The 13,357-nt window shown below is 44.9% G+C and overlaps 1 protein-coding gene across 1 annotated transcript in view; it reads left to right on the top strand.

The window, feature by feature from the left end:
• Positions 1-13,357, top strand: part of rk (G-protein coupled receptor rickets) — a 168,791-nt gene that overhangs the window by 130,909 nt on the left and 24,525 nt on the right. Inside the window, exons 2-4 of the mRNA XM_075887105.1 lie at positions 2,342-2,413; positions 6,586-6,657; positions 13,050-13,121. Of these exons, the coding sequence (XP_075743220.1) occupies positions 2,342-2,413; positions 6,586-6,657; positions 13,050-13,121 (216 nt within the window). The remainder of the gene's footprint in view (positions 1-2,341; positions 2,414-6,585; positions 6,658-13,049; positions 13,122-13,357) is intronic.

Genomic DNA, 13,357 nt, shown 5'->3' with positions numbered 1-13,357 from the left:
TCGATCTGAGTCTGAGTGAGTCCGTGTGAGTTGACTCATGAGTAGAGTTTGCCGACATGACCACAGGTGGCAAAATTTAATCTTCACTGTCATTATACGACATGCCTCGTAATCATAGAGGTATGCATGTGAAATTGCGACAGTTAAATTTGAAACTTGGCTCCGGATGTATGGCGCGCCTATTAATGATACCGTGACTGGCATACCGAATCATCATACGACAGATAAACAAGTCTTATCAATTTTTTTTTTACGTGAGCAAGATATTAGTCTTTGAAGTTTGTAACATCTTAGGTTCGCTTGCCAAATGGCTGCGTCTCAAGCTCCTACTGACGCATTTTTTTCTTTATTTTGCTCCTTTTGTCAGTGCAAGTCTTCCGATTCGCTGAATACCAAACGGTTTCTTTCATGCGGCTCATCTCGTTTTTGTCACGCCATTTGGAAACAGCGCCGTCTTTCAGCCTCTAACTGTCAATTTTTCAACTACATGGGTGCCGAGAAAGTTTCACAAAAGCAGGCGCATTCGCAGAGCCATAGAGCTAGTACCATTATTTATTCGTTACTGAGGTTCGAAAAGGTTTGACTAACGCGTGGCTCGCGTTGGCGGAAGCGAACCACCCGCCAGTTACTCGGTTCTCAAAGCACTTTCTAGTTTCTATTCCACCCGTCTCCCTTTCTGAGGAAACTTAGAATGGCTGATTCAATCTCGGTTCACTGAATTCGCTGTAAACACGTTAGAGTTTGACTCGATAGTTCTCCGAAAAAGTATATAAAAAGACAAGATAAAAATAAGTCTCCTTGCTCCTCAGGGAACAGAACAAATTACGACGAACGCGACAGTAAGCAGGACGACAACTTTCGAAAATTCAGCCGAGAAAAATAGCAGGAAAAAAAAAATGTCTGCACAGACGAATGCTGCTTGACAGGCACTCAGGCAGCGTTTAGCATTTCGACGGAACCGTTAAATGTATCTTCCCATCGTACCCTCCCTTTGACAATGAAATAAGGACATCGCGTGCCGATTTATACAGAATGTAAGTTCAAGCATTCAAAGAATGAGAAAAAAAGTACTCAGAGCAATGCTTGTGTACAACGGAGAGCAACGGTTATGTACACTGCAGGCGCCGAAAAGGACTGCTGCTTTCTGAAGACAGTGTCTGATGAATGGTCTCTTAACGTTTGCAGTTAGCGCGTATGGAGACGTTTGAGCGGAATAGCTGTCTACCTCGCTGCTATAGTGGTTACAGCGCTGAGCGGCTGACCCGGAGGTCTCCAGTGTGGTCTGGACCACGGTGGTCTAATTCGGTGCAGTGAAGGCGAAGTGCTAGAAGGCAGCTGTGCACCGTGCGATCTCGGCGCGCGTTAAAGAACACCGAGAGGTCCCGATTTTTAGAGTCATCCACGACGACTTGTCTAGTAATCATGTCATGGTTTCGGCACATAAACCCTAACTGATTATTATTATCAAATGTCATCACAGTTTCAGTTGAAGAATGTTGTCCTTCCGTGACCTACAACTCTCTCCTTCCACTCTTCTACTTTTCACAAACGAGATCATACTCAAACAAGCCCGCCTTGATAGCAGGCTTGTTAAGCTGCTTTATTTGGAGCATGACTTCACAGCCGGCCTTCTCCGAAACGCATACAAGCCATTTGGTAACGCTGAAAGAGTATTGGTTAAAGTGCTTAATTTCTATTTTCTCGTATAATATTCTACACTTGAAGGGTAGAAAGTTGGGGAGGTTTACCTAAAGATAAGTATGACTGAAGTTCGTGCTCGTTGGTGCATTTGAACTGTTGGCACGTAGCGCCTGTGTTGTGTGTTCCTTGAGTCCTTTCTCAACCAGAGCTATTTCAGTTCTCAACCACAAAACTCTGTCTTTTTTTCATTTCCCTCTCTCTTTCCACGTTAAGAAACAATTACTAAAGTTAGTTCTGCGAGTGCACGTGATTGTGCAATGTGAGTTTTTTTATGTGCGTTAGCACTTCACTTGTGCCGTTCCGCATTTTTTTCCCACTGACGTCCCCTTCCTTTATAGTATTACAGCAAACAATGTACAACCCATAGTTAGCAACATCGGTTGTACGCCGCATCCTTTTCGAGGCTTCTTACTGCTCTCTCTTTCTCATTCTATCTGTTTTCAAAATACGTTTTTAGCAACATTAGAAAAGGCTAAGTGTCCTCCGTTTTTGCAAAGGCGGTTTGGTGAAAGATGCGGCTATGCACTGCCTGGCGAGCTCGTTTGTCGCTGCAATGCCGCTGTGCAATCGGTCTGGCGAGACGCCAGCTGTCGTAAAGCAATGGCGCTAACTGTCGACCTTTTTTCTTTTCCGGTCGCAGGGATCTGAGCCGAAACAACTTGACATTCCTCGACGCGGCCGCTTTCGCCGACTTCCCGGGACTGAAAGAACTGTGAGTATACATCGCTCTTGTCCAATGGTGAGAAGGAGGAGGGGGGAGCACCTCGTAATTGGATGCTGTCTACCAATGTCCCAGCAGCCAGCTTTATACTCAGACGCTCTGTCACACAGCGGCATACGATACGGTCGTTACTGTGATCGTCTCTAAAGACAAACTGTGTCGCGTCGGCTCCAACGTTCAAATAGCGAACGTTGCGAGGACGCCGGCGACATTGACGCGCTGTGCGATACGCCAAGGGAGTGATTGAACTGATCTAAGTTTAAAAAATTATTGTTCCGGTTGGGGAGAAAGCACCGGGTTCAATGCAACTTTCACGTTGATTTACTACAACTTGCCTAAACAAGAAGCAGTTCATGGAAAAATTGAGACTAGTAGCGTCGAAAAAAAAAGTTGTACAGGAAGTGTCACTGAAGGCAACATTTGGACGGCTGGATTTGTCTTCGTCATGGCATCACTGTACCTTCAAGGCTTCCTCAGAAGCGTACTTGTATGTGCTTTCCTCAGTCTCCGCAAACTCAGTGGAAGCAAAGAATTTTCCAGCCGTTGCGATGACCTACGGTGAGTGATGGTCCCGAAAAAGTGCTTTTATAAACACTGTGCTCTATGAAATGCCGCCCTGATGGAGGCCTGTTCACTTTTCGGAACATTGGCCATTTCCGTCTGAACTATATTGGAATTCATTTACACACTGTCCACCCGTAACGCTATGAGCAAACAAAACTATTGATAATCTTGATAGCTTTACCACTCAACAATTGTCGTTTAATTTATTGTTCTCGTATCATTAGCGTGCGTTGCAACTCTGGAATATAGCGCCGAGCATCTGTAGAATTGCTATACTCCATCAATAGTTTGCTAAAGGCTTTCATTTACACTGATATAGGTCGTAAAAGCCATACTAGCACGGTATTTAACTCGGAATATCCAGGCACCTAAAATAGCAGGGTCATTAGTGAGAAGCGACTTGTAATCCTCGACTTTACTATTGTTGTAATTACCCCTCCCCCTCTGAAATATATAATGCACACGGATGGTAAAATAAATAAATATAGAAACTGACTAAGAATCCAAACCTAGGTATGTGAATGTAATATTCGGAAGCTAAACGACATGCGAAAATGAGCAAAGCTTTAGGATTGCTTAGCTTACATAGAAACATTCCTCCACGTTTCTTTGGGAAACGACCAACGTTATTGAGTTCAAGGAAACTTTTTAGTGATGAGAGCACTAGGAAGTCTGTGAGAAACCCATTTCTCAAGTCTCAATAGATCAGTTCATGCGCCGGGGATCATTTTTTTATTTATGGGCTTTTAGACTTTGCGGGTACGCTATAAAAATATATATCAAGAGGACTATGGTGGAGAGCTTCATTGCCAAACTCAGACTTCCAGCATCAACTGTGAGTGATACAACAAGCCTGGTAGGCTACCGAGAGACAGGGTATCTGCACTGCTTCTGGCGTATAGCCTAGAGCCAGGCTCTCACTTTGCTGGATATTCAATAAACGTTTCTCACTCACTCAATCACAGTAAACGGGAAATCGAAATCCAACTTTTGAACTTTATATTCGCCTAGAAACTTTGAAATCAAAAGCTTTTCTTTCGGCTTTAACACGCACGGCGGTCAAATCAAAGCTCAAGTCTGAAAGCTCACCTAAACTGGGAATCGAGCTTTAGATAAAGAACGAAAAGCCCGGTACGACCACTATGTGCTCAGAGGAGTGAGCTTTTGCTACAGCACAGAACGTGAAGGAGGAAGGGCAATGCCCGCAGAGGCGGTAGTGAGGAGGCAAAAGAGTCCGCAAATCCACTTGGCAGTCGGAACAAGACAAGTGCATTTGTTGGTCACTCACCTCCTCTGCGGCACGACCTTTCTTCTGCCGTGGCAATGACTTACTGCGAGTCATGATCCAAGGCACGTGCTTTATTGGCGCTATGCTTATCTACTTTCTCTTTCGTTCCTCTCTCTCACTCTGTTTCACTACCATCGCGTCCAGCATTTCGATTAAGCGAGCTCGGAGTATGCCATTCCCCTGAATAGGCACCCCAAACGAAAGGAAATCATACGAGCAGTCTTTCCTAGACCTTTCCCTCGCGCGTCGCATTTTTTTCATCTCTGAATCGTTTCCATTGTAGTCGCATCGCAGGGCGCAGCTTCTGCGAGAGGGATTTCTGTTGTTTCTCTTCGTGATTGGGCGCTTTTATTACTTGGCCGCAAGGCCCTCACTGCTTCGTCTTGCGGTCCCCTTCCACGTCCTGTTGATCCGAAGTGCGCTTGAGAGGCCGTTACTGTAAGGAACGACTCGCACTGCTGGATAGAAGTGTGATGCTGATAGAGGATTCCAAGGGATGGTTTCCACTGGCGGAGCTGCCACTGCTCCGCGATTTTAGTTGCTGTACTTCTGGTCCTATATCTTCTTGCCGCGTCGCCAGAGGGCGGTCGTTCATATCGTCATCGCTTCCGATAGAAACAAAGAGACGGAGGGAGAGTGTCGCCCGCCACGTCGCCTCCTCGGAGCAGCGACTGCACAGTTCCCCATTTGAGACGTCGCAAACAGTCGTTTGTCTCCATTTCCATCAGGTCGAGGACCTCCGAAGTTCTTGTCGATTCCGCAGTGGTACCCGTCCCCTTGCCACACGGAGTCCAGGTCCCGTTCTTGTGGAATTGCTATCATGACACTGCATTTGGGCCTTGCTCTTCTTTTCTCCTTCCTCCATCTGTCTCTCCCGTGCGTCTGCTCATAAGGTGGATGTTATATCTGTAATTGTTACAGTGCTTGTTGGTCGCATCTTCTTGCGATCTGTTCACTCTGTTGGCTTCGATTTTGTTGCATTCTTTTTTTGCTGCGAACACAAGTGAAGTGCCCATAGAGAATGAATATTGCCGGTGGGCGAAAATACTATATAAAATTTACAACAAAAGTAATATGTGCTCAGAACACCGGTGGTTGGCAATGCCAAGAACGGCGCATATTAACTGCGAACTGTCATCGCGCTATAAGTCTTGATTTAGCTGTTTCCGACAAGCAGTGAAGTTGAATGGACTGCTTTCTATTGTACAGTTTAAGATTACATCTTTTGTCATTTTGAGTTAACAGCTCCGTCAAGTATATTAGATTACAACAAATGGAGTTGGAACGTCACAGTTATTGATTGTTGGAAGCAATGACAGCGGCAATATATCATGATTCATGCATTGGTTTGAGTGCTTTGTTACGTATTGTTGGGATGTTTTAGCTGTAAGAACCACGACGCTAGCTTCTGCAGTCCCTGATCTGAACTTTCGAGAGGTATCGAAGTGAGTATATGATGATTTTATATTAATATCTTTTTTTCTGTGCGATGTAAGAAAAGTGAATGCAATATTATGCGGAGGGTGATACCATTCTATTGCTTTTAATTTTTTTAAATTTTTAGTGTGTCTTTCGGGGCTTCAATACAGTCGGCTAAAATAAACAATCTTATTCTCCACACTACTCTACAAATCATTATGCTTTGTATGTGCTTTTATATATAATTGGCTGACTCAAACAGATACTGTCAATGCTTCTTAACAATAGCAACGATGACGACGACGATGACCAGTACTACTAGAGCTGCTGTGACTATTAGCACACAATTGTTCGTTATTTGTATATACCTAAGTAGTTTAACACTATTCCATTCGTTCTGTTGTTTCTTTTTTTGGTCTGAGGAGATGCGGAATTTGTTAGCTGTATAATTTTATTACCGTCGATAACGTGATTGTAGACGTTGTTTTCCGACTAAAGTGCTCAGCCTTATGCATACTCAGCTCCATAGTGCTACTTTGTGAGAACTCAAAATAGAAGCTTTCATTCGAGGAAACGCGGCTTGCATTCAAAGAGTGCACCTTTGTATATAGAAATGCTGATAAGACTACGAGGTCTCTGAGATCGTTGAAGCCGCCCTGTTCGCAAGGGCCGCTGATAGCTGTGCCAGCTGCTCGTCGGTGACACTGGTTGTAAATGAATTGGCCTGTTTGAACGTGGCAGGTTTTTGTGTATCGTGACTGGACCTTTTGTGTACAGATCTATCTATACTATTACTTTTGAAAATAAACAATCAGTTGAAAGTTGTCGCTTGACCTGTCGTCTATTTCCCGTCCATGTGTGTTAACGCTGTGCACAATTTGGTTCATCCAAGACACCTCGAGCACAATGGCTTGGAGTGGCTCCCAGACGACACATTCAAGGGCGCTGGTGGAATCACGTTCTTGTGAGTAACATATTTACCCAAACAATAAAAAAAGATGAAAAAAACTCAGTTTGAATTTCACGCCCCCTCCATCCAATAGAATCTAGTGCATAACTTGCATCATCATAATACAAACAGCTTGGCTGCATACACGGAGTTTCCTAAAGTTAACTAGAGGGGACTCTGGCGCTACGATCGTTCAGCGACCATGGGAATGACGGGTAGTACACACATTTGCCTAGTCTTTGTACTTGCGGGCGGCGAATCGTACTTGCGGCTTTGTTTATTGCTGTGTTTCGGTTTTGTTTAGAAGGAAAGAAAAAACCCTTTTGAACTTTGCGACCTTATTCAAAACGGTAAGACTAAAAAAATAAGGTTGTGAAGCACAAACGCTGTATATTTCCCAATTTATTTTTCGTGAAAAAAAAAACAGCTCTAAGCCACACGCACACGGAGCCAGAAGCAGGCCAGAAGTACAAAGATTAGACAAATGTGCGTACTACCCACCATTCCCATGCTCGCTGAAGCGACGTGCGTTGCAGCTCCCATAGACACTAGCACCAGAGTTCTCTCTAGTGTATATTAGGAAACTCTATGGCTGCATAGATGAATGGATGGATGAATGCTATAAGTGACCCCTTTATAACGGTGCAGTGACATGTGCGATGCGAAGATTGAGAAAGAACGAAATAAAAAAAGAAAAAAAGAAAGAAGAAAAGAAAGAAAGGAATATCATTTTATATGCTGTCTCGGCTTAATGGCTTGTGCACTTCAAATAAATTGATTATGCTATTGAAAAAAAAACACCATAAATTCACTACCTACCCTAGATTGTGCTCCTTGCTGCAGGATGTCCTCATTTTGATGACCATTTAATTCTGTCTTTTCTCAATAAATTTATGTGACCGATCCTCAAAATGTCTTTTACCTAATTCTATGGCGGACGTGTTTACCTTTCCATCGTGGTCCCTGAATCTTGAGGTTTTATGTAGGCCCACGCCCAGGCGCACAGCTGGGTGGACATCTCCGCATTCAATCAGCACATGCTTCTTTTTTTCCCTTACATTTTCCACATTGTTCTCTTGTCTTTTACTAAACCTCGCGTTATGAATACGCGTTCTGAGGCAACCAGAGCTCGTTTAAAATAGTAAAGCGCTGAATTGGTGCACAGGAAACATTCATGGGCGCTTCGTCCGGGCAGCGCGCATCGAGACAGACTAGCGTTCGATGCGCGGCTCGGGTATCAAACAGCAAGCGGAAATTGTTAAGCGAAGCCTGCAGCCCGAAACGAATTTCACGGTAGGCGCGTCTCTCTTTTAGTCGGCCCTGCATGAGAAGGCCGACGTGACACAAGGCGGTGCTCTCCTCTCACTGTGAAGCTCGAAAAAAAAAAAAAAGCTGGCGCACCCTGCATTAAACGTAATCTAGGCTGTTTTTAAGAATTGGGAGAACTATAGGACAGCTGGTGGAATCATGTACCTGTCTCTACCAGCATTCCCTAATCTCCGAGTGCCCAATTATGGAGCTGGTGGCGTTATCGTTTGCTGATTTCTGTTCGTGATGTTCGTAGCGTCAGTGGTGTGCAAATGTGCTTTCAGGCTCGTCGAGCGAGATGCGTTCGCATTTGCCTGTGGGCGGATGCAATTCTTTCTAACTGAATTAGTGTGCGAACTTATATTGCAGTAAACAGAACCGAATACCTAAGGAATGTGCTCCATAGATGTCAGAGGAACTGCTATAGCTATCAGTGCCTTCGCCTTTCAGGTGAAACTTTGATGTTTCTACAAAACTAAAATGCACGCTTTTCATACCATTGTGAACATTACACCACGAGGCGAGTAGGTTATTCGAAACTAATGTGAACTTTGCAGCGGGAACAACAAGTATTGGAGCTAATGAGTGTCAATGCTTTAGCCTATACCTTTGTAAAAGAAAAGTGTTTGGTCACACGGTTGAACTACGGTGGCCACGGCGTTTCCATAATAGGGTCGTAAATGAAAAATGCTCTACGTAACTTCGCTTCGTTGTGCGCATCGCATATGTGCGTCTGTCACCACTCACAACCCTTACATATACCTTAATTTTACATATATACCTCAAATTGGTTGTATTCTTTCCAGGCAAGCTTCTGCGTTCTTCACGAAAAACGTTGTCTGTCTGGTTAATGAAAAGCACGTCAGCTTCTCCATCAAGTGGTGGTACCTCCTGTTTGGAATTTAACTACAGCGATTACTATATGCAAAAATTAAGAAAATGCGTGCTATTCTGTCAAAAAAGTTTGCACAAACACCAAAATTAACGTTGATGCAGGCGAATGCAGCAAAAACTTGTTGTCAGCTGTTATCTCGGTGCTGTTGCCCGGTACACACATGCCGGCGAAGTGTTGTTACGCGTCGTTCGTGTCTGCTCGTGCAAGTTCAGCAATGCAAGAAGGTTTGCTTGACGCGTCAGAGCACCGGGACTTCGTATCTCTCGTGTTTGCGGGCGTGTCTGTGTATATACGACTCTCGTACCATAGCTGGAGTGCCTTACCGAGAAAGTGCCGCGGGGAATCGTCGCTTCTCATATATTTCCCCGACAGTATACGCGCCGCCAACAGGAAATACCGAGCCAGCCAGCGTACGCGTTAGCGTGCGGCACAACGCCACGCGTCGTTCTCGCAGTCAGCGCAAACAGGCGTATACCTAGATTCTGAGACACTGTAGCACGCGAGGGAACCGAGGCTTGCGATGAGGCGTGATGACACTCACGAGAAAGGCCCGCTCGTCTACATCCTCATCGCCCGGCTGGGGTGCATTAGGCGCGCGTTCTTCGGTGTGACACTCTACACCACGCGGCGTCGTCCTCGACGATATCTGGGAAGCGTCGGCGAGGTCTGGAACGCGTCGACGCAGCGCCTGGGGACTGCACGGTGGTCAACGGAGGCGCGAGACCAGCCGATCGCGCTGCCGTGGTTGACAAGTCAACCAAGACTCTGCGAATCGTTACTCGCGCTTACCGTGTTATGCTAAAGACGTGCGGTGTAGGAAAAGCTAGTCTGAGGGAGAAACAAACAGTGTTGACGACGTGGAGAGGACCATCGAAATGATGTAACCTAAAGCAGAGAAACGGATTTCGAACATAGAAAACAGAACAAAAAAAAATACTGGTGGCGAAATGCGGTAATGGGAACTGTTGTAGTGTGCGTATAGTATTTGTTGAAGACGGGGGAAGGGCCGGAAGACGCGCAGTGGGGCGCGTGCATACTTTCCTTACAGTAATAGGCAATGGTAATATGAAATTGTGCAAACCATTGGCCAAGCGCCAACAGCGTACTTGAGTTTATAGGAACGCCTAATGGCTTCCCTCCTTCAGGCCTCTGGTCTTGACGCATGGCAATAGAGTCGATCCAAAAAGAGGGAACTGTACATACGCACCTTCTTACAGTATTACCGCGGTTTATCACCTGCATTTTTCCACGTCCCCTTCGCCCAGTGCACAGTATCGTTTCACAGCAAACTATTACTCAGTTTAGTCTCTCTGCGTTGTCAATCAATCAATCAATCAATCAATCAATCAATCAATTAGACAGTCAAACAGTCAATCAATCAATCAACCATTCAGTCAATTAGTCAATCAATCAATCTCATTACATGGGCATGAATTGCCGGGGATAACCAAGAGTATGCAAATGCACACTTTTGGTTGGAGAACCGTTGGCTGCGTTCAACGGTTTTCTTGAGTTCGCCCAACATCAGCTCACAAGCCATGATTAGGCAGTGCAGGTGAGATGCGGTAAATACGTGATGCTTCACAATAACTGACCAATTGTTTTTCTCCGCAGAAATAGTGACTGTTATACGGTATATCTCCAACTTGATAGCCAAGAGGGAACTAGTCATACAGAATTTGGCTCTTGATGATTATATGAAGATGAGACGTCTGATAATTACTTATACTATGTTAATACAAAAATGTTCACTTCGTCTTAGTTGATTTATGACGAGGAATGATGGTTGTGCATCGCTCAGTGCAAATAGGTTCTGCGCAAGATTTATAATACAATTTCTCGCGCATATGAGGAAGACCTTGCATTGCCTTTTTTGTTCGTAAGTGGTCGCAGTCACTGGTCATCCAGCTCTGCTTATGATACGTCATGCATCAAGACAGGCTGAAAATATACTTTATGAAGAACTCTAACGCAAGAAGCTTTTGTCAGTAGGGATCATCAGTCGCAAATGTTCACAACGGCAGAGCTTTGCCGTAGTGAACATTGCGAACTGATGCAGCTGTAGCGTTGACATACATGAAGACGCCCGGTGAGCATCTTTTATTCCAGCGAAATTCCCAGGCACATATAGAAATGTTATCTCTGTATGTGGTGTAGAGGGGAGTTAAAGTTAATGGGTTTACCGTGACTGCGAGGGTCTGTGATCCAAACGAGTTATTCGAGGAAATAAAGCGGTGACTTCAGGTGGCTCAAAAGGTGGTAATTTCTGCCCAAAGCGTTCACCACGACTCAAAATTAAAAACAAAATAAAAATGAAAAAAAAAAACAAATAAGAGAAAAACCAACACAAAAGAAGGAAACTCCTGATACTATGTCACCTGAACGCATGTACAGCCGATGAAAGTGAAGTGGCACGACAAAGAAAAAAGGCACTCAACCTAAGCCACCTTCTCTTAGAGGTCATTGACTCTTCCACTGCAGCGTTATGACGTCTGGTTTTGTTGTGAATCTCAATTACGTTAAAACGCCAGACAAGGCAGTCGCTACAATGCAGGACGGCATCGTAAAACGCCTCTTTTACTGCGCTCCATTGATTTTATCTGCTCCGGCTACTTCTCACTACTTCTCGCGTCGTTTTGTGTTCCAGTTTTCTCGATCTTCCACAAAGTCTGTTAATAAAATACTTTCCTGCTCTGGCGCGGACACTTTATAAGTATATATTTTTCTCGACAGCTGCAGTGCTGCGTCTAGCCCGCACGGGAGCCGAGCACGGTTCAGCAGACATGTTTTGCTGGTGCGGCCTGCAGTCTTAACAAAGGGAATCCAATTTGGCGCGAGTGGCGATCCCACTGAGGACGGTCGCTTGCACCGCTTCGTGTTGACGCAAGTGCGCCTCGAGAGGTGCGGGAAACGATGGTCCCCGAGATTCAGGCACTTCTTCACATACCTCAGGGCATATTCGGGAAGGTCGTCAGTCGCTTGCGAGGAGGGCGCGAAGCGCCCCTCTTGGTCCTTCGGTCCAGACTGCCCGCGTCGCTATATTGCGGTGAACGCTGGGCACATGGACATGCAGAGAAAGGCTAAACATGAAAATAACATTACAGATAATCAGAGTTCGTTGGCGTGGACAGATAACCTGTTGAAATCGCGGCTAAAGGAAGGCACACAAAAAGTCGAACAATGCCCTACGCATTTTTTGTAATTCAACTGGAAGCCAAAGTATTCGTCTTCCTTTTCTTCTTACTCGATTGTATTGATCCTGGCTGAAAGGTTTCTGCAACCACTGTGCTCTTAGACAGCCTCCGGGATAGGACTTGAAAGCTCTCTGCACCTTATATGTGGTCTTGCATTGCCCCCGTGACTAAGTGATGATGCCATTTGACGGTGTCACCGTGTCAAACTACATGACGTGGTGCCATAGTGACCCGCCACAAATGAAGCCGGGACAAACTTTGCTAGCTGTGACGTCTTGACGTGCTCACTTGATGGTGATTGCTTGCATCATACTCGTTTACGCTGCGGACGCCAACGATCAGTTTTCGCGTTTGATGACGTATTTAAGGATTTCGCCTGGGAACAAGTTTCAAAATTGATACCACCAGGAAAGAAGGCTGGGAAAGCTAAACGAAATAAACAACAAAATTAGAAAAAATGATGTTTCCTGTGAATTCGTAATGTATATCGTTCTTGGGAATGATTAGGTCATTTCTTGGGTCAGCAGCAAAGATTGTGTGCCCGCACTGCTAATTTATTTTCCTTCAGCATCAACCGGGGTATTGGACATTAGTTGAATAGAAACTGGAAAGGCTTTGTTTCTTCCGTGCAATTTTCTTCACAGTTTGCTCAGTCTCCGTAATGTCGTGCCTGATTTGCCCGATTCAGTTTCCGAGAATACTTGTTTGCGTGTGATGATGACATCATCACAGTGTGGTTAGGTTTTTATATTTCGCTTGTATTTTTTCCGTGCAGCAGACACAGATTTCGTATTGCGGCTGGGTATTTTGCTTTTTTGTTCATGAAGTTTCAGCCGCATCTGCAGTGAACATATGTTGCGAAATTAAAAAACAAGGTGGCGAAATGCACCGGTGATGTAGAGCGAAATAAATTTAGAGGTATATGGGGTAAAAAAAAATGCTGCTTAAACAGCTCGTTTTGCTTCTTCGTGCGGTGTGATGTCAGTTCTTCCTCGATTGACGTTCTGCAGGTCACTGGAGGGCAACGATTTCACCAAGATTCCATGGGACGCCCTCAGAGCATTGCCTGCGCTGGAAACACTGTAAGCGCCTGAAAACTGAATCACGTGACTCTTGGGTCTCGTAATTATATACCACGGGAAGGCACCTTTACCAGAAACTATAAGGCATCTTAGAATGTGTGCACTGCAAAAGGTATTCTTATAATGCAATGACATACCAAGAAAGTTCTGGCAAGTTCCGACACTATTTATAGGTGATAACTTCTACCGACTTTCAGTCTCGCACACCAGGACCCACTCATCAAGATAAGGTGAAG

Source organism: Rhipicephalus microplus, chromosome 2 (genome assembly GCF_043290135.1).
Source record: "Rhipicephalus microplus isolate Deutch F79 chromosome 2, USDA_Rmic, whole genome shotgun sequence".
NCBI classification, from domain to species: Eukaryota; Metazoa; Arthropoda; class Arachnida; order Ixodida; family Ixodidae; genus Rhipicephalus; species Rhipicephalus microplus.
This window is presented reverse-complemented; position numbering and strand designations above follow the sequence as displayed.